General features: G+C 38.5%; 1 protein-coding gene across 2 annotated transcripts; it reads right to left on the bottom strand.

Moving 5' to 3' along the window:
- Window positions 1-1,924: 1,924 nt before the first annotated feature.
- On the bottom strand, window positions 1,925-21,133 carry Trax (Translin associated factor X). 2 transcript variants are annotated; one of them, XM_074091564.1, is made up of 6 exons: window positions 20,804-21,133; window positions 20,496-20,724; window positions 12,419-12,726; window positions 6,570-6,689; window positions 4,847-4,911; window positions 1,925-2,968 (listed from the first exon to the last, which is right to left on the bottom strand). In XM_074091564.1, the coding sequence occupies exons 1-6, from the start codon at window positions 20,814-20,816 to the stop codon at window positions 2,840-2,842; spliced, it is 864 nt and encodes a 287-aa protein (XP_073947665.1). In that variant the 5' UTR covers window positions 20,817-21,133; the 3' UTR covers window positions 1,925-2,839. The 2 variants fall into 2 exon arrangements, with proteins under 2 accessions (XP_073947665.1, XP_073947666.1); XM_074091565.1 differs by lacking the exon at window positions 1,925-2,968 and adding an exon at window positions 4,379-4,408 and having other exon boundaries at window positions 20,804-21,128.
- Between the last annotated feature and the right edge of the window lie 36 nt (window positions 21,134-21,169).

The following is a 21,169-nucleotide window of genomic DNA, read 5'->3' as shown; positions in this document are numbered from 1 at the left end:
ATGTTGATGTTGTGTTGCTGCCGAAGAGATTACCGTGAAATTTATTATGCAAAGGGTCCACACTGGCACGAGATTCAATTTTCCCGATTACCACGTTTATTGGCGTATTTTTTATATATAAATACCGACAAACGGGCGTGCGTTAAGTGATTAATGCAGCCCGTGGACACCTCTGTACCATAGGGACTGCTGGTGCATTGTCGGCCTAAATACATTGATATAATTGATAATATGAGATACTTTACAGCTAAGAGGTTATATTGAATAGAGGGATGGTTATAATAGCAACAACAGAGTGAAAACAGTTTGATCGGCTCTAACATAGCATAAGTTGGAAGTAAGTAAGGTATATTTCTTTTACATTTCGACCATTTAAATTATTAGTCCAATGTCTATTTTCAACAAGGACTGGACGTCCTACGGCTGATATGATGATGATGATGAAATCGTTAGTTGTTTTAAAAAATTAGCTTGTCCATTGGTAATTTGGCCTACGTTGAATAAGACATTTTTAAATAATTTAAAAGGTGTATTGTATCGTAAGTTAAAAATATTGAACGATTATATGAAAGGTTTCCAATAATGGTGGAAGAACTAGTGGCAAAAACGATCTTAATCTGTCATCTCCCAGGATAACAGGATCAAAGGAATTTGGGCACAAATTTGTGCCTCTGGGAGAGGACAGGTTAATCTACTCAAAGTACTCAATCAATGTTTACCTCTTTGCTTCTGACATACAGTAAACTTTTTTGTTTATTAGAATCAGTCTCTTAAAACACAATACCCCTTAGGTATTTACCTACACTCAAGTACAAAAATATGTACCTATCTATTCGAAGTACTCAAATAGTACTTCAGTAGTAGTAGTGGCCCTCTCTACATACAAAATTACCTGTTACTGCATACATTTGAGGGCCAGATTTTTTTCCGCTCAGTATATATTTTATCGGAATAAGTCTAGGGTTCATTTTTTACACTCGACCGACGTCAAAGACTCATGAGCGCAAAGTGCATTTAAAAGTCAAAGAATATCTTAGCTTATCAAATAAAAGGTAACATTTAAAAATATCTTAGAAAATATAGGGTCTAATTTACTTCGAGAAGATGCGAGATCTTGCTCTCTTAACAAGGTGAACCGAAAGTCAGGTCGCTGTCGTATGACACGACAAAACCTTTAATGGTTATACAGCTGGGTCATACACAGATCAATGTTTTCCTTACCTTAACATTAACCACTACATGGTCAACAAACTTCTGCTTTTCGAATGGGCTAAAAGTTGATCAAACATGAGCATAAAAAAACGATAAAAATATAGTCTGCAAATCCTTTCGTTTACTGCGGGCAACGCATCTATGCATTAATTATATACGCAGCCCAATGGGTGAAGACTTTAGATATAGTATTATAATGTAAACGATTTGACATTCTTCTATGCCATACGATTAAATTAAATTAAATTAATTATATGCGTTTTTACCACTTGACGAGGATCAATGAGGGTTTCCACAGAGGCGAAATATCGCTAGATGGCGTTAGTATCCTGAGGTTCGTTTGACGTTTAGCGTTTGGCGTTTGCATGCGATTGGCTCATTTAGTTTTTTAACCAATCATGATGATTAAGTTGTAGTATCTGCAGCATGCTTATTATTATATTATTTTTTGTTTCCTTTTCAACTCTTCCTTTTATGCTAGCATGCTTAAAACTCTTCCAATACCCTATGATTAAAAAAAAAATGTAATTGTCTTTGTGGTCTTTGTGCCGTCCATAACATATGCTATTTGTTTATGTCTCCTGTCTGTTCCTTCCCCAAGATCAAAATTTCATAAACCGAACATTCTCCTCACGTGTGTAATGTCTCTACGCCGACACTGGCAAAATACGTCCTGCTATCACGGCAAGAGTGAAAGCCATAAAAAAAAAAAAACCAATCACGAGCAAACGTCAAACGGACTTCACGATACTAACGCCATCTAGCGATATTTCGCCTCTGTGAAAACCCTCATTATTTACAGTTAGTGATATACCAACGATCGTAATCTAATTAACCATCACATTTAAATAATAATAATTACGTAAATAAAACTGACTCGTAATTAACCCCCTTATTTCACCTGATGAAAAGTGCAGATGACGCCAAAGGTGAATCCCCCTTAGGCCCTTATTATCGACGGTAACAGAGTTGCAGTATGTAAAAACTAAGCGGCCGGCACGAATTTTGACAATTACCCAAAACAAATAATAGGTGCGTTAAATATAATATTTCAACCGGTAATTGGGTTAGTTTGACGGCACTCTTATGATATAAATGATATTTAGGATTGTTTTAATATACCTATGCGTCAAAGACGTAACTATAATCTTGAATCAATAATTGTTCAATGAAACTAACCCGGCCAATTACCTGCTGATATATTCTGGATCAATATTAAGATATGAAGTATGTCCGAGTAATTCGAATATAGCGATATTTTAGACAATATCTTTTTTCTTTTTCCTGATAGCAATTTTTCCATTTACATTTTACTGAAGCTTATTTCCACAGTAGCGTTTTTTCCAATTTGAATCGACACAGACACGGTGTAGACGGAGCTCCGCGCGCGGAGCTCCTACTTCTATGTGTTTTGGCCCTTCATGCCGATGTAAACTTAACATAACCTTAACCTGCCTATGTTTAAGAGTCGCTTAAAATTGGGAAAAACGCGAATGGAAAAATTGCTATCAGAAAATAAATTTGTCAAAAATATCACCCTCTCCGTATATCCAATCCAAGAAAGTCGTCAACGTCAACAATATGTGTATGATCCAGCCCCAGGCCCTGGCACAGGCAGCGTGGCGCGCTAGTAGTACCCCTCGTCATCGTCGAGGTCGTCCCAGCCGGCGGCGGCGGCGGCGGGGGGCGGCGCCAGCAGCAGCGGCGCCGGCGCTCCGCCCCCGCGCACGCGCAGCGCGTACGCCGCGCCCTCTATCTGTCAACGACATACAAGCGTTAAAAGTTTTATCAGATGGCAACATTTTTAACCGATGATAAAAAACGGAGGTTGTCAAGTCGACGTGGATATTTGTTTTTACGCATAACTTTTTGCAGAGTAGTCCGATATTGATAATTCTTTTTTAATGGAATGCGTATACTCGGGTGTCACATATAAATTTCGAAAAAACAAACCTACCCTGAGGGTAGGAAAACAGGGGGTGATTGATTGTTCAGTCACTGATTGTAATGTATGACCGCCTGGTCGTAGGAGGAGTGATAGCAGTATAGGTCCACTCCTCCTGGCTAGTGCTGAGGCACCGACTTCAAACTGGTACCTTGATTAAGGTTAAAAAAAAGGTTTATTATTTTTTGCTTTTCAGTTTTTTGACGCGCGTTTTGTCACTGCGACTCCGCACCGTCAGTGTACTTTGTGCAGCGGTTTGGCCGCTCCTTAGGTAAAGTCAAAGTCAAAAGTATTTATTTGCCAGAATAGAATACAGGAAGGTTTTTTATTTCAGTGAATTTAGTCTGCATGCAGGCGTGCAAATATTTTGTTGAGAGGCGATAAATTATTTGAATACTTACAATTACAAATTTCCTATGTCAAATACCAAATTAAAATAGATCAAAAATCACAAAAGCGTATCAAGGAAGTGTCTAGACGCAGGCGATCGCGATTATTAAGGCGCGTACGGACAGCGCGTACATTGGTACGCGTGTGTTTACGCGTACATTGGATACGGGTACAGCTCCTGTACGGACCGCTACGAACCTAAACGCGAGCTGAATCGATCCATAGCGCTACGAACGGATTCTTCATGTTCACTTTGTTGTCTTGCAAAATTTAGTTTGTTTTGTTTATAATACGTGTGTAAAGCAGTGTTTGTAACTGCACCATAATCACGCATTATGTAACAGTCGCATAAACTACTATAGCAAGCTGTCGATATTTCGATCCAACCAATTAATGGTAATTGTGGTCTACAAAGGTAATGAGGGCTATCGCGAATGAATTCGCCGCTAGAGGCGCTAGTGTAGCGTGAGGTCTCCGAAATGTCAAATCTCATAGTTTTTGGGTGAGCTACGCGGGTTTATTTATAATTAGATTTTTTTTGTGAATATTTTGCATTACCTGAAATTAATTATAGCAATTATGCGTTACGGGGCAATGAATGTCTGTGTTTTGAGACTATTTTGTCTTTCGGAAACTTTTGTCCTCCTTTTTTTCCGAACAAAACGGGACTAAGCAACACTGTGGTTGCTGGATATTTTTATGGTACGGTTTTAAGGTGTTTTAAATATGATTTTAATCTAAACTTTGTTTTCACGCCCGCAATAACAGACTCTGAAAGCCATACTTAAAAACCTCACGCGACAGCGCGCCATCTAGTGAGACAAAAAACGATAGCCCTCATTGTTGTCAAATATACGATACCTTAATTGAAAATACAAACTGAAATATAGATGCACAGAAAAAACAGAAAAATAAGACCATCACTGGGAATCGAACCCAGGTCCTCGGTAATCCGTACCGCGTGCTATACCGCTACACCACTGATGGTCAATTTTTACTTTTACGGTCATCCCGTAAAACCGAAATTGAAAATACAAACTGAAATATAGATGCACAGAAAAAAACAGAAAAAAAAAAAAAAAAAAAGAAAACCATCAGTGTTGTAGCGGTATAGCACGCGGTACGGATTACCGAGGACCTGGGTTCGATTCCCAGTGATGGTTTTTCTGTTTTTTCTGTGCATCTATATTTCAGTTTGTATTTTCAATTTCGGTTTTACGGGATGACCGTAAAAGTAAAAATTTGGAATTGAAATAAAAAATACAAAAAGATTCCAAAAAACCAATCTTAATACGATACCTTGCCGACGTTAGCGCGCGTCGTGGGCGCCTTGCGCGCCAGCTCGCGGCCGAACCCGCAAAGACCTGGAAATGAAGAACAATCTAGATTTAACACCATATAAACCTATAAGCCGTGGCTTGTAAGCCGTGGTGGCCGAGTGGTTTGACCTATGGCCTCTCAAGCAGAGGATCGTGGGTTCAAACCCCGGCTCGCACCTCTGAGTTTTTCGAAATTCGTGTGCGGAATTACATTTGAAATTTACCACGAGCTTTACGGTGAAGGAAAACATCGTGAGGAAACCTGCACAAGCCTGCGAAGCAATTCAATGGTGCGTGTGAAGTTCCCAATCCGCACTGGGCCCGCGTGGGAACTAGGTACTGCCCAAGCCCTCTCATTCTGAGGGGAGGCCTGTGCCCAGCAGTGGGACGTATATAGGCTGGGATGATGATGATGATGAGACACCTATAAAAATGTAGAATAGATTATAGTATACATAGAGTAGGGTACCTATTTAAAATAACCTAACCAACAAAATGTTGGAAAACCCCGACTTTGTCACTTTACAGTTCAATATCTCAAAAGCGGCTAAACTGATTTTGATGAAATATGTCTAAAAACCATCGCTAGAAAATCTGATTTTAAATAAAATAACCGCATTCAAATTGGTCCACCCGTTTAAGAGCTACGGTTCCACAGGCAGACACGAAGACACACAAAGCGGTCAAACTTATAACACCCCTCTTTTTGCGTCAGGGGTTGAAAAAAAAGAAACTCATACATCAGGGGTCACCAAAACGGCGGACCTATTTCGTGCGGAACGTAAATAATTTAAATCATCATCATCATCATCATCATCCCAGCCTATATACGTCCCACTGCTGGGCACAGGCCTCCTCTCAGAACAAGAGGGCTCGGGCCATAGTTCCCACGCGGGCCCAGTGCGGATTGGGAACTTCACACGCACCATTGAATTTCTTCGCAGGTTTGTGCAGGTTTCCTCACGATGTTTTCCTTCACCGCAAAGCTCGTGGTAAATTTCAAATGTAATCCGCACATGAATTTCGAAAAACTCAGAAGGTGCGAGCCGGGGTTTGAACCCACGACCCTCTGTTTGAGAGGCGATAGGTCAAACCACTAGGCCACACGGCTAATACATCGAGGTAAATATTACTTGTGTAAAAATAGCGTGACAAGTCCCGTATATGGTATTTTGACTATGAGTGAGAATCACGAAAGTTTAAACGTTATATAGAACTAGAGCTTTAGTGATGATACAGCAAAACGATAAAACTAAACAATAATCCATACTAATATTATAAATGCGAAAGTGTGTGTTTGTTTGTATGTTTGTCCGTCTTTCACGTCGAAACGGAGCGACGGATCGACGTGATTTTTGGCATAGAGATAGTTTATGGGTCAGAGCGTGACATAGGCTACTTTTTATCTCGGAAAAATGCACAGTACCCGGGGGAACAGCGCGCGATAACCGAATTCCATGCGGGCGAAGCCGCGGGCAAAAGCTAGTTTCGCTATAAATCTTTGCATACATCAAACTTGCAAAGAGATGTGCCAAAAAATTAACACTGTTTACATCATCATCAGCCGGAAGACGTCCACTGCTGAACAAATTCCTCCCACGAACGCCACAATGAATGACAACTCGCCACTTGCATCCACCGGTTACCCGCAACATTCACGATGTCGTCAGCCAGCTAGTGTGTCGTCGACACTACAAATTTACCTAAATATCCTATGTAAAGCCGTCGCACCACGTGGCAGGCGTCCTGGCATTCCTCGCTGTCCCCACTTGATATGCTGTTAATTGCTTTCCTCATTAATTCACCAGTCATATCTGCTATACCTGGAAAATATATTACATAAAACATTTTTCTGAGGCCTCTCAAAGGTGAATGTGATGAACATACGTCGCACCAAAGACGTTGTGCACAGCACAGGCACACTCAAAATACGTCTGGAACAGACGCGTAGGCCTGATGGTGACGTCGCACTCCAGCGGGCATTTTGCGGGCCTGCCATTTGGTGAGGTTCACAAATCAATTTTCGAGTTGTCATAATAAAGTATTTGTACTTAGTATTTGGTTACCTAGATAGATAGATTGATAAAAACCTTTATTCACAAACATGCCACGACAATTCTACATAAACAAACGATTTAAATTGTTACATAATTAAATTAAGTTGTCACGGCACAGCCACAAAAAGGCGCCGACTCAGCATGTGCTGCGACATTGCTGTCACAGCGCTGATATTCTGTCGGAACCAGTAGGAGTTGACGCACTCAGTCACATATAATTTTTACTCTAAGTTACTATAATATATAATTTAAGGTTCAAATATCAAACATAACAGATATTCTTTGAATATAGGTACCTACTACAAGCAAAAACAAAGATTTTCGCAGCCTGGTTGTCAAATAGAACCGACGATACCGGGTAGTACTAAGCATTGACCTACCTAGTATTTGGAATTGCACATTACAAATACTAAATACTATGTAGGTACAAATACTTTATTATGACAACTCGAAATTTGATTTGTGAACCTTATAAAATGGCAGGCCCGCAAAATGCCCGCTGGAGTGCGACGCATGATGAACAGGCCTGTACAGGTATAATATAGCTAGAAATTTTGACCAAGTAAATAAAAAAAAAATTAAATACTGATCAATGGAATTCAATTCAAACGTATTACAAACAAAGTCAGAATGAAATTGCTGTAACCAACCCAACATAATAAATAATTAGTCCAAATAAATTATCAATGTGGAAAACAATAGCTTTATGGCATTTTATTTAACAATTTTGTGCACAGATTAGTGAAGCATTAAACATACAATACGTATATTTATTACAAGATGTACTAGTGTCTGATTGACTGATTGCCAGTGGGCAGACGACGGATGCAATTTACGTCAAAATCATGTCGAACAATATACGTAATATGGATATGACTATAATTGGTTTAAAAAAGAAAACATAGTTAAAAAATAGTTGGAGCTTATTGTTGTAGTAAATAATCGTATTTTTTTGTATATTACATATTTTCAGTGCATTCCTTTTATAGTTCACTATCCACTTATGTAGGGGAAAATTGCCTCTTTACATCTACAGATGTAAGTGGTACGTATTTGTAATTGTTATTTATTTATTTATTAAATGCAATTCACATGTCAAAAGTTACAGTACAGCACTAACACTATGAAACCCGGAAGGGCGCAGCATTTTTAAGAGAGAGAGAGAGAGTTTCCAAAACAATAAATTGGTATCTTAGAATTAATTAAAGTTGTGGCAATAATACAAAATCAAAATAGAAATGAATAATTAAAAGACAATATCAGTAACATTAATAATTGTAGTCACGCAATACTCGTATGTCAGAATGTTATTGTAAAGTGATACTTCACCATTATTAGGAAGATTACCACCACTGAAATTTCTATACATTTTTACACAAAAATATTAATCGAAGTTTAATAAGTCTTATCCATCTTATGCTTTCGTCACCATATTGCATCCATTGTCCGCCCTTTACTGATTGCCTAGTTAATGATCTCCACAAACAAACAAATATAACTAACGTAATTAACTATGAATCATCAAAAACTGTTATCCAATGAAACAGTATGTAGAGCATGCATTTAAAATTCCACAGTATTATGCTTCAATTCTAGCTCAAGACTTTTTTTTTATTATGAGAGCGAGGAAAATGAGCAAGCGGGTCATCTGATGGGAAATGATCACCGCTGCCGATAAGTACCAACATGAGAATGTGTTATAAAAATACCTATCACAATACATGTAGATACATAACATATTCATTAGATATAGGTGACATCTATGTATAGACTGCATGCTTCTTACATACAAACGGCCCACATTTGTTCACAGCGCGGATTTGTGAACCTTTGCTACAGTTTGTTGACTTCCGTGACAGGGGTTGTGTCAAAGTAATATTGATGATTGATGCGCCGCGCGTTTTGTTCCAAACAGCGAGTCTAGTGCCGTGAGGTACACAGATGTCAATGGAAATAGTTAATATGTCATGAACTCCCGGATTGCTACCACCATCTTGCTAACTAATACAGGTGGTTGGACCTTGTGCAAAATCCGCCCGGATTGCTACCACCATATTGCTCGCTAATCCTGCCGTGAAGCAGCACTGCTTGCACTGTTGTGTTTCGGCGTGGAGAGTAAGACAGCCGGTGAAATTACTAGCACGTGAGGTATCCCATCTCAGACCTCTAGGTTGGCAACGCGTCTGCAATACCCCTGGTGTTGGTGATCTCTTACCATCAGGAGACCCACTTGCTCGTTTGCCATACAGTCAAAAAAAAAACTGGACTCCAGCACCGGGTCGTGCAAAGCAAGAGGAAACCATCAACTATTTTCCTAAGAAAGTTGTTGCAAAACTTTGCAACCAATCTTCAACTGACAACCACATAAAAAGTATGACTTACTTAAGAGCGTGCAAACGAAAAATTGCCCATTCAGCGATTTTGAGGTTTTTCAAATGCCTTATTAATGTCTAAATGCTTACGTTTTTTAAGGAAAAACTAATGTAACATATAGATAAACTCTTATTCTGATGTATAGCGGTAATTTCCATTTATTTCCGTCAGCGATTTTTTTTTGCCAAATCATTTTGTTAGTGAGGTTTTACAAAAATACGCGTCAGAGCTGTCTTTCATGTGAAATATTTCCATTATAACCCACCACAAACAGTGTAACTTTAGTATTTTATAATAGGAAATATAGTCTTTTAAGACATAGGGTCATCATATGTATCAAAATATTAGTTATTATTATTCAAATACCATTCTTCAAAAAGTCTAAATCGGTCTACTTCATCATTTTTTATCTCATTTGTTGTGATGTATTTGCCAATAAAACAATTTTATTATAAATCTACAGGAAATGTTTAGTCTGTAATATTTTTTTCACCGCTTAATAATAGCTCATTTAATTTTGTCAATTTTCTAAACTTGGGTCCTAAATCGATTATATAACCGCGCGCGTTAATAGTTACGACTCAGAAAGCGCCGGGCTCTCCCAAGGAACGGACGTATCGCTCTGCGCTCTCCGCAAGGTTATCAACCTTTACTGCAAACACCCGATAGTTATAGCGTGTCCGCAATTGCTTGATACTTGATAAGTAATTTTACATGTTAAAATTAAATGTTTTAAATTTTCGCAATTTTCACTCAAACTAATACGGGTAAATGCATTTTACATTTCACAAGCATTTATTTAACTTGCCATATTAGTATGTATGTTAGTATGTAGTGTGTAAGTATTAACTAAATTTGACCCACTTCCCGATTTTTGATTGAGATGAAACTTTGCGTGCATGTGTGAATAAAATAACAATGTAATATTATTATTATGACATGAAGCTGATCTGATGATGGAGCTGGAAGGTAACCACAAGAACTCTGTAATAAAACGACATAACCCCATCGAGTTTGGGCTCATTAGATTTGTCTTGACGAGTCCTAGGTGGTAACCAGGGACAAAGGTACAGTCAGCAAAAAAAATATTTTATTAAAAAAATTAAATGTAACTTAAAGTTATTACAGCTTTTATTTAATTTGCCCTGTTAGTATGTTTGTTAGTATGATAGTGAGTATGATATAAAAGTAAATAAAATCTTGTTGTACAGTAAAAGTCTTATATTCTTAGATATGGGCAATAAACGAAAATCATTTGGGATGAAAAAACACAGTACTGTTAACACAGTATGAGCTGCTTAGAAAAGGTTATTCATCATTATTAATTACCATTACTGTAAATCCAAGATAGAAATCTAGTTCCATAAATATATTTTTTTGTTAAATTCACTCCAAATCGGAATTAAAGTTACTGTAAAATTACTGTTTTTGGTTTTAAGATAGCATTTTTTTATCAGGTACTATACTACCATTAAAAGGTTATTTATCAATACTAATTCCCATTACTGTACATTCAGGATCAATAATAAATACGTTTTTGTGTTAAATTTAATCCAATTCGGATTTATGATAACATTACTTTCTTGATTTTAAGATTGCATTTATTTTCAGACGGAAAATAGAACAGGCTGAAATGTCGAATATATCTAATCATGAGATTTCTATAAGTCCCAATATGTAAAATGTATGACGCATTTTCAACTTTAAAAAAATTAGATTTTGCCACAATTTTATTCAGTAATAATACTTTTGTCTAGTTTGCACAGTATTTTATTAGGTACGTACCAAGTGAAATCATATAAAATGAAGATTAATGTTTATTAAACATTCCAGGATACTACTCAGTTTTGATAGACTGTCTCCGAACATGTACGATAGCTAATGAAATTCCTGTTACTAAAATGTCATTGGACTCCGTAGTCCATTAAATTAGACGCCTTACGCATTGTTAATAATCTACTCCCAGAGAAGTCGACTCCATCTGATCTAAGGACTCCATCTTAAAACCCTCGCTTCGCTCGGGAGTTAACGCACGACACCCTCGCTGCGCTCGGGAGTTAAATCTGGAGTCCTTCGTTACGCTCAGGATTCAATACCGTACCCGTGACATAATAAAGTGCTTTATCCCCGTAGTGTACAATCTACTAATAGTATTTTATGCAATTGTTACATAAAGAGGGGTCTTGAAACCATAGTGTGGGTTAACGATACCAGCGAAGTGAATATCGTTATAGCATCACACGAGTGTTTTAAGGCCTAATTATGTAAAATTTCATACAATATCTTATATACACGTACACATTATCGCCGAAATATATATATATATATATATATATATATATATATATCGGGGATTTCGGAATTGCTCGTTTAAAGATATTAGATGAAAATAATTATGAGCAATGATGATGAAATATTCATTTATTTACTAATTATTACGTGCCCTCACACAGTATACCATCATATGCGTAAGAAACATTGAAACTAAATATTTTGCGCGCACTGAAAAATTAAATTTTTATTGCCAGCTTTTTTTACTGACTGTAATTTTTATACGTTGTTGCCATCTAGGGCCAAAGTACTTGTCAAGACGAATCAAACGAGCCCAAAGTCGATGTGGTTATATAGATTTATTACAGAGTTCCTACGGCCACCTTCCAGCTCCATCATCAGATCAGGCTTCATAAATCATAATAATATACTGCATTGTCATTTGATTTACACACGTATGTAAAATTTTAACTTAATCTGAAAACGCATATTTATTTAGTCAAGTTTAGCTTCCAAAATTTTATCCATACCTACTAATAACTAACATACTAACAGGGCAAGATAAGTAAAAAGCTTGTAAGTAATAAAATAAATTATTATGTTAAGGAATAAAAATATTTATATCGCAACAATTTTTTTTCTTAATTTTACTACGACGGAAAATGTACAACGATCAAGATGTGTTTAATGTTTCGGCAACGCTCGCATCGTACGCACACAGCAAACCGTGGTTGTGTGCGGGCGAAACACGGGCCGTGGGACGGAGATCGCGCCAGTGACGAGTTGGGACAAAATGTTTGCGCGCTCTTAACCATCATCCCAACAGTTGCTGAAGAGAAAACCAAACTTACCAAGCATATAATCATTTGGCGTGAGCATTGTCACAACAGTACGTTCTTCATCCCCGTCCTCTTTCGCAACCTTCACTGTGTATGTCAGTTGGCTCTGTACATCCTTCCATGTTATAACTTCCTTTTTCTCCATCAGTGTTAAGAATGTCCATGCTTCAACAAATTCCTGGAAACCAGCAGTGACTGCCCGGTTGTGCAGATACGCTGGACTGTTTTCTAATTCGAGGCCAATTGATTTGATCGGTCCTTGGATAAGTTTTTGAATCCGCTCCTCAGCTTCCTGGATAGTTGGGTTAGATGATTCTTTGCTGAAAATAAGTTGTCAACAGATATAGTTCTATTATAATATTAATTTTCTCAAAAATGTCCATAAAAGTTGACATTATTCTTTACATATCAGAAAGTGAAGTGCATAGTTTATGGTCAGCGAAAAATTAAAAAGTTAAAAAGATTGCAGGCGCGCTAGCTCGACAATAATAACTTAGCGCGCCTGCAATCAGTCACAACTTTTTTTTAAAGTTAAAAAGGCCATGGAAATGTTAGCACAAGTCGTATACAGCCAAATCTAATGGGCGGTATCAGATATTTTGTTGGAACTTCGGACTTTTTTTATTGGGTCTGAAACAGCTTGTGGTGTTTTTTAGGTGGAAAAATACAGCTGCAGTTTATTTTTAATGAAAAAAGGCGGGAAAGCATAAGAAAAATAATTGGAATAAAATTAAATGTAAAATTAAAATTAAATGTGTGATATATTTTGAGAAAAAGTTTAGTCTATTTCAGAATTATTCATCATTTTTGAGAAAAGCTTTATATTAGTCTCGGCTGGAATAGCAATTACTGGCTTCGTATTAGTTAAACGGACGAGCTTGCGAGTCCGTTTAATTCTCATACTCAGCCAGCAATTGCCTACTTCCAGGCCACGATAATAATCTACTAATACAATACAATACAATAATAAAAAAACTCTTTATTGTACACCAGAAATAGTAATAAGTATATATAACTACAGAGAAAAGTAATTCATTTTTCTATTGGAAATTCCTGTTTCCGGTTTGAAAATGTGTTTCAACAAAACTTAAATATTTTATCACATGCAAAGTACAATGTGGGAAGCAATCTTATCAATTAAGGAATATTACTTAGTTTTTTTTTTTTTTTTTTTTTTTTTTTATATATTTATAATTATCTGCAATCAGTCCTGGACACGACTATAAGCGGATTTGTTGAGTGTGTTTGTCGAGTCGAGGATGCTCCCCAGCGGGAGCAGTCACTCATTTGTGAATCTGACGTTCAGTTTTTGTATGTCATGTCGTTTCAGTCGTTTGCAATAGCTGATGTTTGAAAGCTGATTTGCCAGATTGTTCGGGTGATTTTCCAACCGACTTTTATAATTCTCCGCCAGGAGGCTTATCTCCTTCTTAACTGTATTCATCCCCATTGCCTCGTGGATCTCTGCGTTGGTGACGAACCATGGTACGTTCGCAATGTTTCGGAGTATGCCATTTTGCAGCCGTTGCATGATATTTATATTGGAGTTAGAGGCGCTGCCCCAAAGCTGCATTCCATATGTCCATACTGGTTTAAGGATGGTTTTGTATATAAGCAGCTTGTTGTCTGTGGATAGCGCTGAGTTGCGAGCCATAAGCCAGTACACGTTTTTAAATCGCATGTTTAGTTCGTCTCTTTTGGTTTTTATATGTTTATGCCAGGTCAATCTTCTATCGAGGTGGATGCCAAGGTATTTTACAGTGTCATCTTGGGGTAAAGTGCTATCTCCCAATGTCACTGATGGGCAATTTCCTTTTCTTAAGGTAAAGGTGATGTGGACGGACTTTGACGCACTGGCTTGTATACGCCATTTTTTTAGCCAATTACCTATATTGTCTAGACTTCTTTGCAGGGTATTTGAAGCAGCTGCAGGATTTGTGTTGCTTGCAAGCACTGCAGTGTCATCAGCAAAGGTAGCAGTGACAACATCTTGCGCTTCCGGAAGGTCAGACGTGTACAGTGTGTATAAGATTGGTCCAAGAACGGAGCCCTGCGGAACTCCCGCCAGTATGTTGTAGAATTCGGACGTGTCTCCGTCTTCGCGAACCTGGAATATACGGTCAGATAAGTACGACTTCATCAGGAGAAAGTAGCTGTGTGGGAGCGTTGTTTTTATTTTACATAGTAGGCCTTTGAACCAGACTTTATCAAACGCCTGTTGGATGTCCAGGAAAACCGCCGAGCAATACTCTTTGCACTCTAGTGATCTTCTGATTCTTTCATAGACCCTATGTACTTGCTCTATCGTCGAGTGATGTTTTCTAAATCCAAACTGGTGTTTGGGTATTGTTTGGTTTTCCATCAAGACAGGAGTTATTCTATGCAGGATGATCTTTTCGAGCACCTTGGACATGGTAACTAGGAGACTTATGGGTCTGTAGGAGGTAACACTTTCCGGAGGCTTCCCCATCTTGTGGATCATAGTTATTATGGAGACTTTCCATATCCTGGGGAAGTATTGAACTCGGAGTATTCCATTGAAGAGGGTAGTAAGGTAAACCAGAGCCTTCTGGGGAAGCTGCTCAAGGACTTCCTTGGTGATCAAATCGAAGCCTGGCGCTTTGTTATTCTGAAGACCTTTTATAGTTGCTTTTAGCTCCTTGATGGTTACTGGTTTTGGGGGTAGAGACAGTTGAAAGTCTTCGCTCATGATTGCATCGATTTCTTGCTCAGCTTCTGCATTGTGGCACTGATTTGGTTTGAATACTTCAGCTAGGTGCCTAGCGAATGCGACAGCTTTTGCTTTTCCGGTTCTTGCCCAACCAGTGTCAGTTTTGATAGGATACTTGAGCTCCTGAGGTCTGCTAAGCGATTTGGTTACCTTCCATAACGAGTAGTTTGTTGAAGCAGTTGCAGTGAGACTTTCCAATTTGCTCTGTATTGTTGCGTTCCTCACTTCCTCTATCAGTTTCTTCAGTTCTTTAATGGCTTTATTTAGAGCTGTTTTGTCACTTCTGTGTCTTGATTGGTGCCACACACGTCGGAGTCGTCTTTTTTCTAAGACTTTAAGCTTTATTTCAAGTGGTAAGTTTTTCGCTATGCGTTTATACTCCTTATCAGGGGTGTTCTTCCAGCATGCAGCTTGTATGGTGTTAGTTATGTACTTCGTTGCATTTTCAATCTCTTCAGGAGTTTTCAAAGCAATTTGTAGGTGTATGTTTTCATCTAGGTACTCTCTGAAACCATCCCAATCCGTGTGTTTGCTATATAGCGGCTCAGGCTTCTCGTGGTTTATTACTGTCGTACTAATGGTCAGAAATACTGGCGTGTGGTCTGAACTACTGTCGTCGCAGGATTCTGTTTTAGTGTAGTGACGTGACATTCCCTTCGTGATAAAAAAGTCAAGCAGGTCTGGTTTTTTACTTGGGTCTGTGGGCCAGTAGGTAGGTTTTCCAGTGGAAATGGTGTCGAGTTTGTTTCTCTCAACGCTCAGTTTAAGCTGTCTACCTCTGGTAGAAGTAAGCCTAGAACCCCAGTGCGTGTGCTTGGCGTTCCAGTCTCCTCCTGCAACGAATCTGCCTCCCAATGTAGCAAAGTACTTGGTAAACGTATCGCAGTCTATAGAATGTCTTGGGGGACAGTAAGCCGCTGATACATTAAGGTAGCCACATTCGTCGTTTATAGCTATGGTAGTTGCCTGGATTTGCTGGGTTTTATATTCAGGCAATAAGTGATGTTTGATTGTCTTTTTTACCACAATGGCAGATCCAGCATGGCCAGTTCCATCAGGGTGGTAAGTAACGTAGGTGTTGAATCCTTTGATTGAAACCTTGCTTCTCTCTGTGCAGTGAGCTTCCGAAATTAGTACAACGTCGAGTTTGTAGTCTGTGATCAATAGTTCTAGTTCGGATTTATTAGGTGCTAGACCATTAATATTCCACTCAGCTATTCTGAGACCTATCGCGAAGAGAGTTTGTTAACAAGCGTGCCAATGAGGCTCATTAGAGTAGTCATCTGTTGCAGGATAGATTCGAATTGTGCTGATTGCTTGAGCAGTAGTGCTTCTATTTTATTGTTGAGTGTATTCTCATTAGTATTCCCCTTTAAAACTTCGGAGTAGAGGTTTTTTGATTGATCTCTTGTAGGTGAAAATGACGAGTTTGGTCTACGTTGCGGTTCTGATTCGGTGTTATTATGGTTTAGTCTTGGCTTTCTTGGCTCTTTGCGGGCGATTATTTCCCTATAGACCTCGCAGCCTTTGTAGTTTGCTGGGTGATCACCTTGGCAAAGAGCGCAGTGTGCTGGTGTGTTTCTGTCCTTCTTGGGGCAATCTGATGTCTTATGATTTTGTGCACATTTAACGCATCGGTATGGTCGCATGCAGTAATTTTTGGAGTGCCCGTATTGTTGGCATCTCTGACACTGTGGGATGGTTTTCCTTTTTTTGGGGTCTTCAATGACAACAGCTTGGTGATAAATTTTGGTTATTTTCTTCACCGCAGAATTATTCGGATCTGGTGCGATGTTGACAAAGAATGTCGATGTTGGCACCTTATCAGGTCCGAACTTCACGTTTATGATTTCGCCTTTCACTTTATTGCCGGTCTTTTCTATTTCTTCAATTATCATATTGTGCGGAGTTGTATGGTGTAGATTTTTTATAACCACTCTATAACATCGTTGGTCCTTTCGGTTAAAAGTATGGCCTATAAGGCCGTTCTCTCGAACAATCGAAATAATTTTTTTATAAACTTCGATATCCAAGGTGCTGATTCTGAGTTGGTTCCGAGTTACAATTTTGAAAGTAAAACTATCCTTATCAGCCACTGTTTCCAAGAGATTAGATAGCTTATTGACATCCTCTATCCCGTAGAGAATAATCGGTGGAGGTTTGCTGGCTTTTTTCTCTTTAGGTTCACTGATGTGTTCCTTTGGGTCTAAGGGTAGTCCATTGTACCGGTTGATAGTTTGGATTGGATCTGTAGGTGGCGAGTCTGAAAGCTTTTTCCGCTTGCTACTTCTTCCAACTGGAACTCTCTGCCATTCAGGAGGGTTTGGAGTGGTTTGGTTGGTGATGTATCAGTCTCTGGTATTTCAGCTGTGACATTGACTTCCGGCGGTGCACTCCCCAGAGACGCACTTCTCGATCGCATAAACAGGCCAGGGTGGAAAGCCTGTTGTATAAGTTTTTTATTTGTTGTTGTGTCATGTGTTTCCATTTTTAATCCCCACGAGTATGGGACAAATTTATTAAATGGCAACACCGCTACTGTCAGATGACATTGTGAATGACAGTTGACGCTTTTTTTTTTTGAGGGTACTTTTATTTTTGTATGTAAGTGGTTTGTGTCACTCGCGTGTTTTATTGCATGGATTATCGCACTTTTCTTGAGTTTCACGTAGAGATAACACTCGCACTTTGCAGTTAGATGGTAAAGTTCACTTTGGTTATGAAATGATTCAGAATTATACAGTTAAACACTTAAAACATTAATATCTTAAGAGGGCACAGTTATCCGCTCTTGACAGTTGACAGCATCAGTTAAGTTACTTAGTTAACAATTAATAAAACAACAATTAACTGGGTGAGATCTATTTTCCATACTTTTTAATGTTGTAACAGGTTTCGCATAATTTATTTACGCCGAATCTTAAACTTGCCGAAATTTAGTAAGATGTAAAAAACAAACATAATCCTATGAAGGCTTTTGAAAATATGAATATTTGATACTTGGAGAGGCGAAACATTAAAGGGGGGACGAGGGGGCGAAGCCTCCCGCAAGGGGTGTCGGGGGGCGGAGCCCCCCGCTATAAAGAAAACCCAGGTAACGTGGTTGCTCAACTATATATAGGTTAAGTAAGTATTTTGTCAAGGCGGAAGGCGGAAGGCCTTAACTAGGCGGAATAAGAGGGCGGAGCTCCGTCGACTTGGCTCAGAGTCGTTAAATTCATATGAATATTTGCTTTCCAGACATAAAATTGGTGGTAACAATATTCGAAATAATAATTTTATACCTATAATACAATTGACAAAACAATGTTATGTGTACCTAATATGTTTAACCTGGATAGGTTCATTAGTTACCTTATGTCCCTCAGATTAAAAATAGAAGCCCCCGAAGCTTTGCTTCATTGACTTTGTCACAGTCATGTCCCCACTTTATAAAAATACTACCAGTGGTAGTAGTCTACCACCCACCAGTTACTACTTTCCAGAGAAGTAGAGTAGATTGGATTAGGTTAGTAAGCTTAGGTAATAAATAACTTTTATTTAATAATCATATTTAGGCGTGGGTAAAGTTACATTAAGTATGCGAAAGTAACTTTCTGCGTAACTAATTTATGCGTAAGTAAGTATTATTAAGTAATTTTCTGCCTAAACAATATTCGGAATTCACAAATTATGCGTAAAGTCCATTCAGATTACATTGGTTATGCGTAAGAGAATTCTGCGTAAACTGTTATGCGAAAACAGTTTCGGCATACATACTAATATGCGTAAACAGATTATGCAAAATAGAATTATGACATAAAAAAATATGCGTAAGCAAAGGGCAATCTATTAACTATCTTATCTATGTGACAGTCAATAACTTTTCTGTATCTTTGTTATTATCTTAGTTTTACTATGAGAGTAAATGCCCAATTTGGCATTCAATAACTTAATTTTGTATTTTGAGAAACAGTTTTGTTTTAATCATCACACTAATATTATACTTAAATGCAAAAGTTTTCAAGTCTGTTTGTTTGTTACTTCATCATGTCTAAACCTAAACCACTGAACCGATTAGATGAAACTCAATCTACCAATAGTTTGAGTCCCGGAGAAGGACATAGGATAGTTTTTAATCTAGGAAAACTGAGTAGTTACCGCAGGATAGTGATAAAGGAATTCTGCGCAGACGGAGTTGCAGGTAGCGGCTAGTTTATTCTAATTTTACAGATCCTCTATCACATCTAGGACAGAGGGGTGCCCAATGACCATCCTGGCAGAACAAAAGGCACTTTGACTATGGCCAGTCTAACTCTGGTCTCCTCTAGGGAATGATACAATGGTCAAATAAGTCACATTGACAAGGTTATGATGTGCAATCCTGAGGCCGTATTGGCTAATGTGTGGGCGCCATTCACCATCTCTCTCCACCATCACCCCACACCGAGTGACAGAAAGGAGTGGTGAAAATGATTGTGATTCCAAAGTGTGTTAAACAATAAGGCCTGTTTGTGATTTGAACTCACTCACTAAAACTCACAAATTCAAATTCATATATTCATATACAGTAAATAGGTTGCAATGGGCACTTTTACATGTCATTTTTTAAACGACCACCGCTTTTAGAAAGACCATCACTGCCAAGAAGAATGCGCCGCAAGAAACTTGGCAGAAAGTAATTTTTTCAAAATAAAATAATTACAAATAAAATATTTAAAACTACAGTATACAATTAAAGAAAAAAATACAAAAAAATATATAATAATAATAATGGAATGTATGGAGTCCCTTAGTTACAAAACTAAACACTAACTTTATCTACGTTCAGTGGAAGTGTAGAATGCTTCCACCATCACAAATAAAAAAAAATATAATAATAATTGAATTCTGAAATACAACTACATTGCCTTCGGCGTCGAGACGCTCGGTCCGTGGGGCCCTGGCGCAAGGGAACTCTTCAGCCAACTGGCAAAGAGACTGGTCGGACACCACCGGAGACAAGAGGGCTGGCAGCTTCCTCGCTCAGCGTCTTGGCATCATCATACAGTGAGGAAATGCTGCCAGCATTCTTGGAACCATGCCAAAGCGGCCTTTTTTAGATTTATATTAGGTTTTAATTATCATTATTACGTTTTTATTGTTTGTGATGATTTATCATTTATTATGAAAAATTGCATACTTATTCTGAAATATACATTTCAGGTCAAGTAGCCATTAAGCTTTTGGATTCCGAAGGCAAGCTCACGTCTGCCACCCCCCAAAGTTAGCTCACACCACTATTATTGACATAAAAACACACATATTTGATTTAATAGTAGAAATGTTTCTAGTCACATGTGTTAATTAAAATCTACAGAAAATGTAGGAATTACTCACGTAATAGCGGAATGCAATAAAAAGATGATCCTTTTGCTCTCTATCGTGATATCTCGGGACAGTTTGACGAGACGCTCGTTCCGGTCTTGCCGCTCTGTTAGCTTGGTTGCTGCAGCTTTGAACTGCGCCAACACGGGACTATCCGCCGCCAAAGAAGTAGCGGTCTCCCTCGCCACCGACGCCAACGTAAGGTTGTTCTGGTTGTTGTGGCGGCGACCGCGAACCCTACCTGAAAACAAGAAATTAATAACCGTGGTATTTTTAGCTAATTGTTGCGTGCTGCAACCGCATTAGGTGGTGGGACTTACCTCGACCTGACATTGTGGAAAGTTAAGATATGCTGGCGTTGAAGTTAAAGTAGAATTTTTGTTTATTTAACAACAACTTAGCTCGCCGTTTGGCCGTAATTAACTCAATTTTGACAATTTTGAGTTTGACGTACTGAACTGATTGACAGGCACGACGCGCTCACTCAAAAACTCACTTCTCAGTTGACATAAAAATGTACTCAGCAGGGCTACTATGAAACTCGAAACTCGAAGTTCGTGTTCGTGTCACTTTCGCTCTCGTATTAAATAGTATAAATGTCAGAGGGACAGAACGATAAGACCTTCGAGTTTCGTAGTAGCCCTGCTGTGGTTGACGTTGAGTTGACGCGCGTTGATGACATTCAC

This window comes from Choristoneura fumiferana, chromosome 8, assembly GCF_025370935.1.
Source record: "Choristoneura fumiferana chromosome 8, NRCan_CFum_1, whole genome shotgun sequence".
NCBI lineage: Eukaryota > Metazoa > Arthropoda > Insecta > Lepidoptera > Tortricidae > Choristoneura > Choristoneura fumiferana.
This window is presented reverse-complemented; position numbering and strand designations above follow the sequence as displayed.

Bases quoted from the DNA above. Each gene is read 5' to 3' on its own strand.
- Trax (XM_074091564.1), bottom strand. The intron at 12,727-20,495 runs GTGAGTAATTCC...ACTTATTTTCAG, and splicing joins TTATTGCATTCCGCTATTAC to CAAAGAATCATCTAACCCAA. The intron at 6,690-12,418 runs GTAAGTTTGGTT...TATATTTTCCAG, and splicing joins GCCAAATGATTATATGCTTG to GTATAGCAGATATGACTGGT.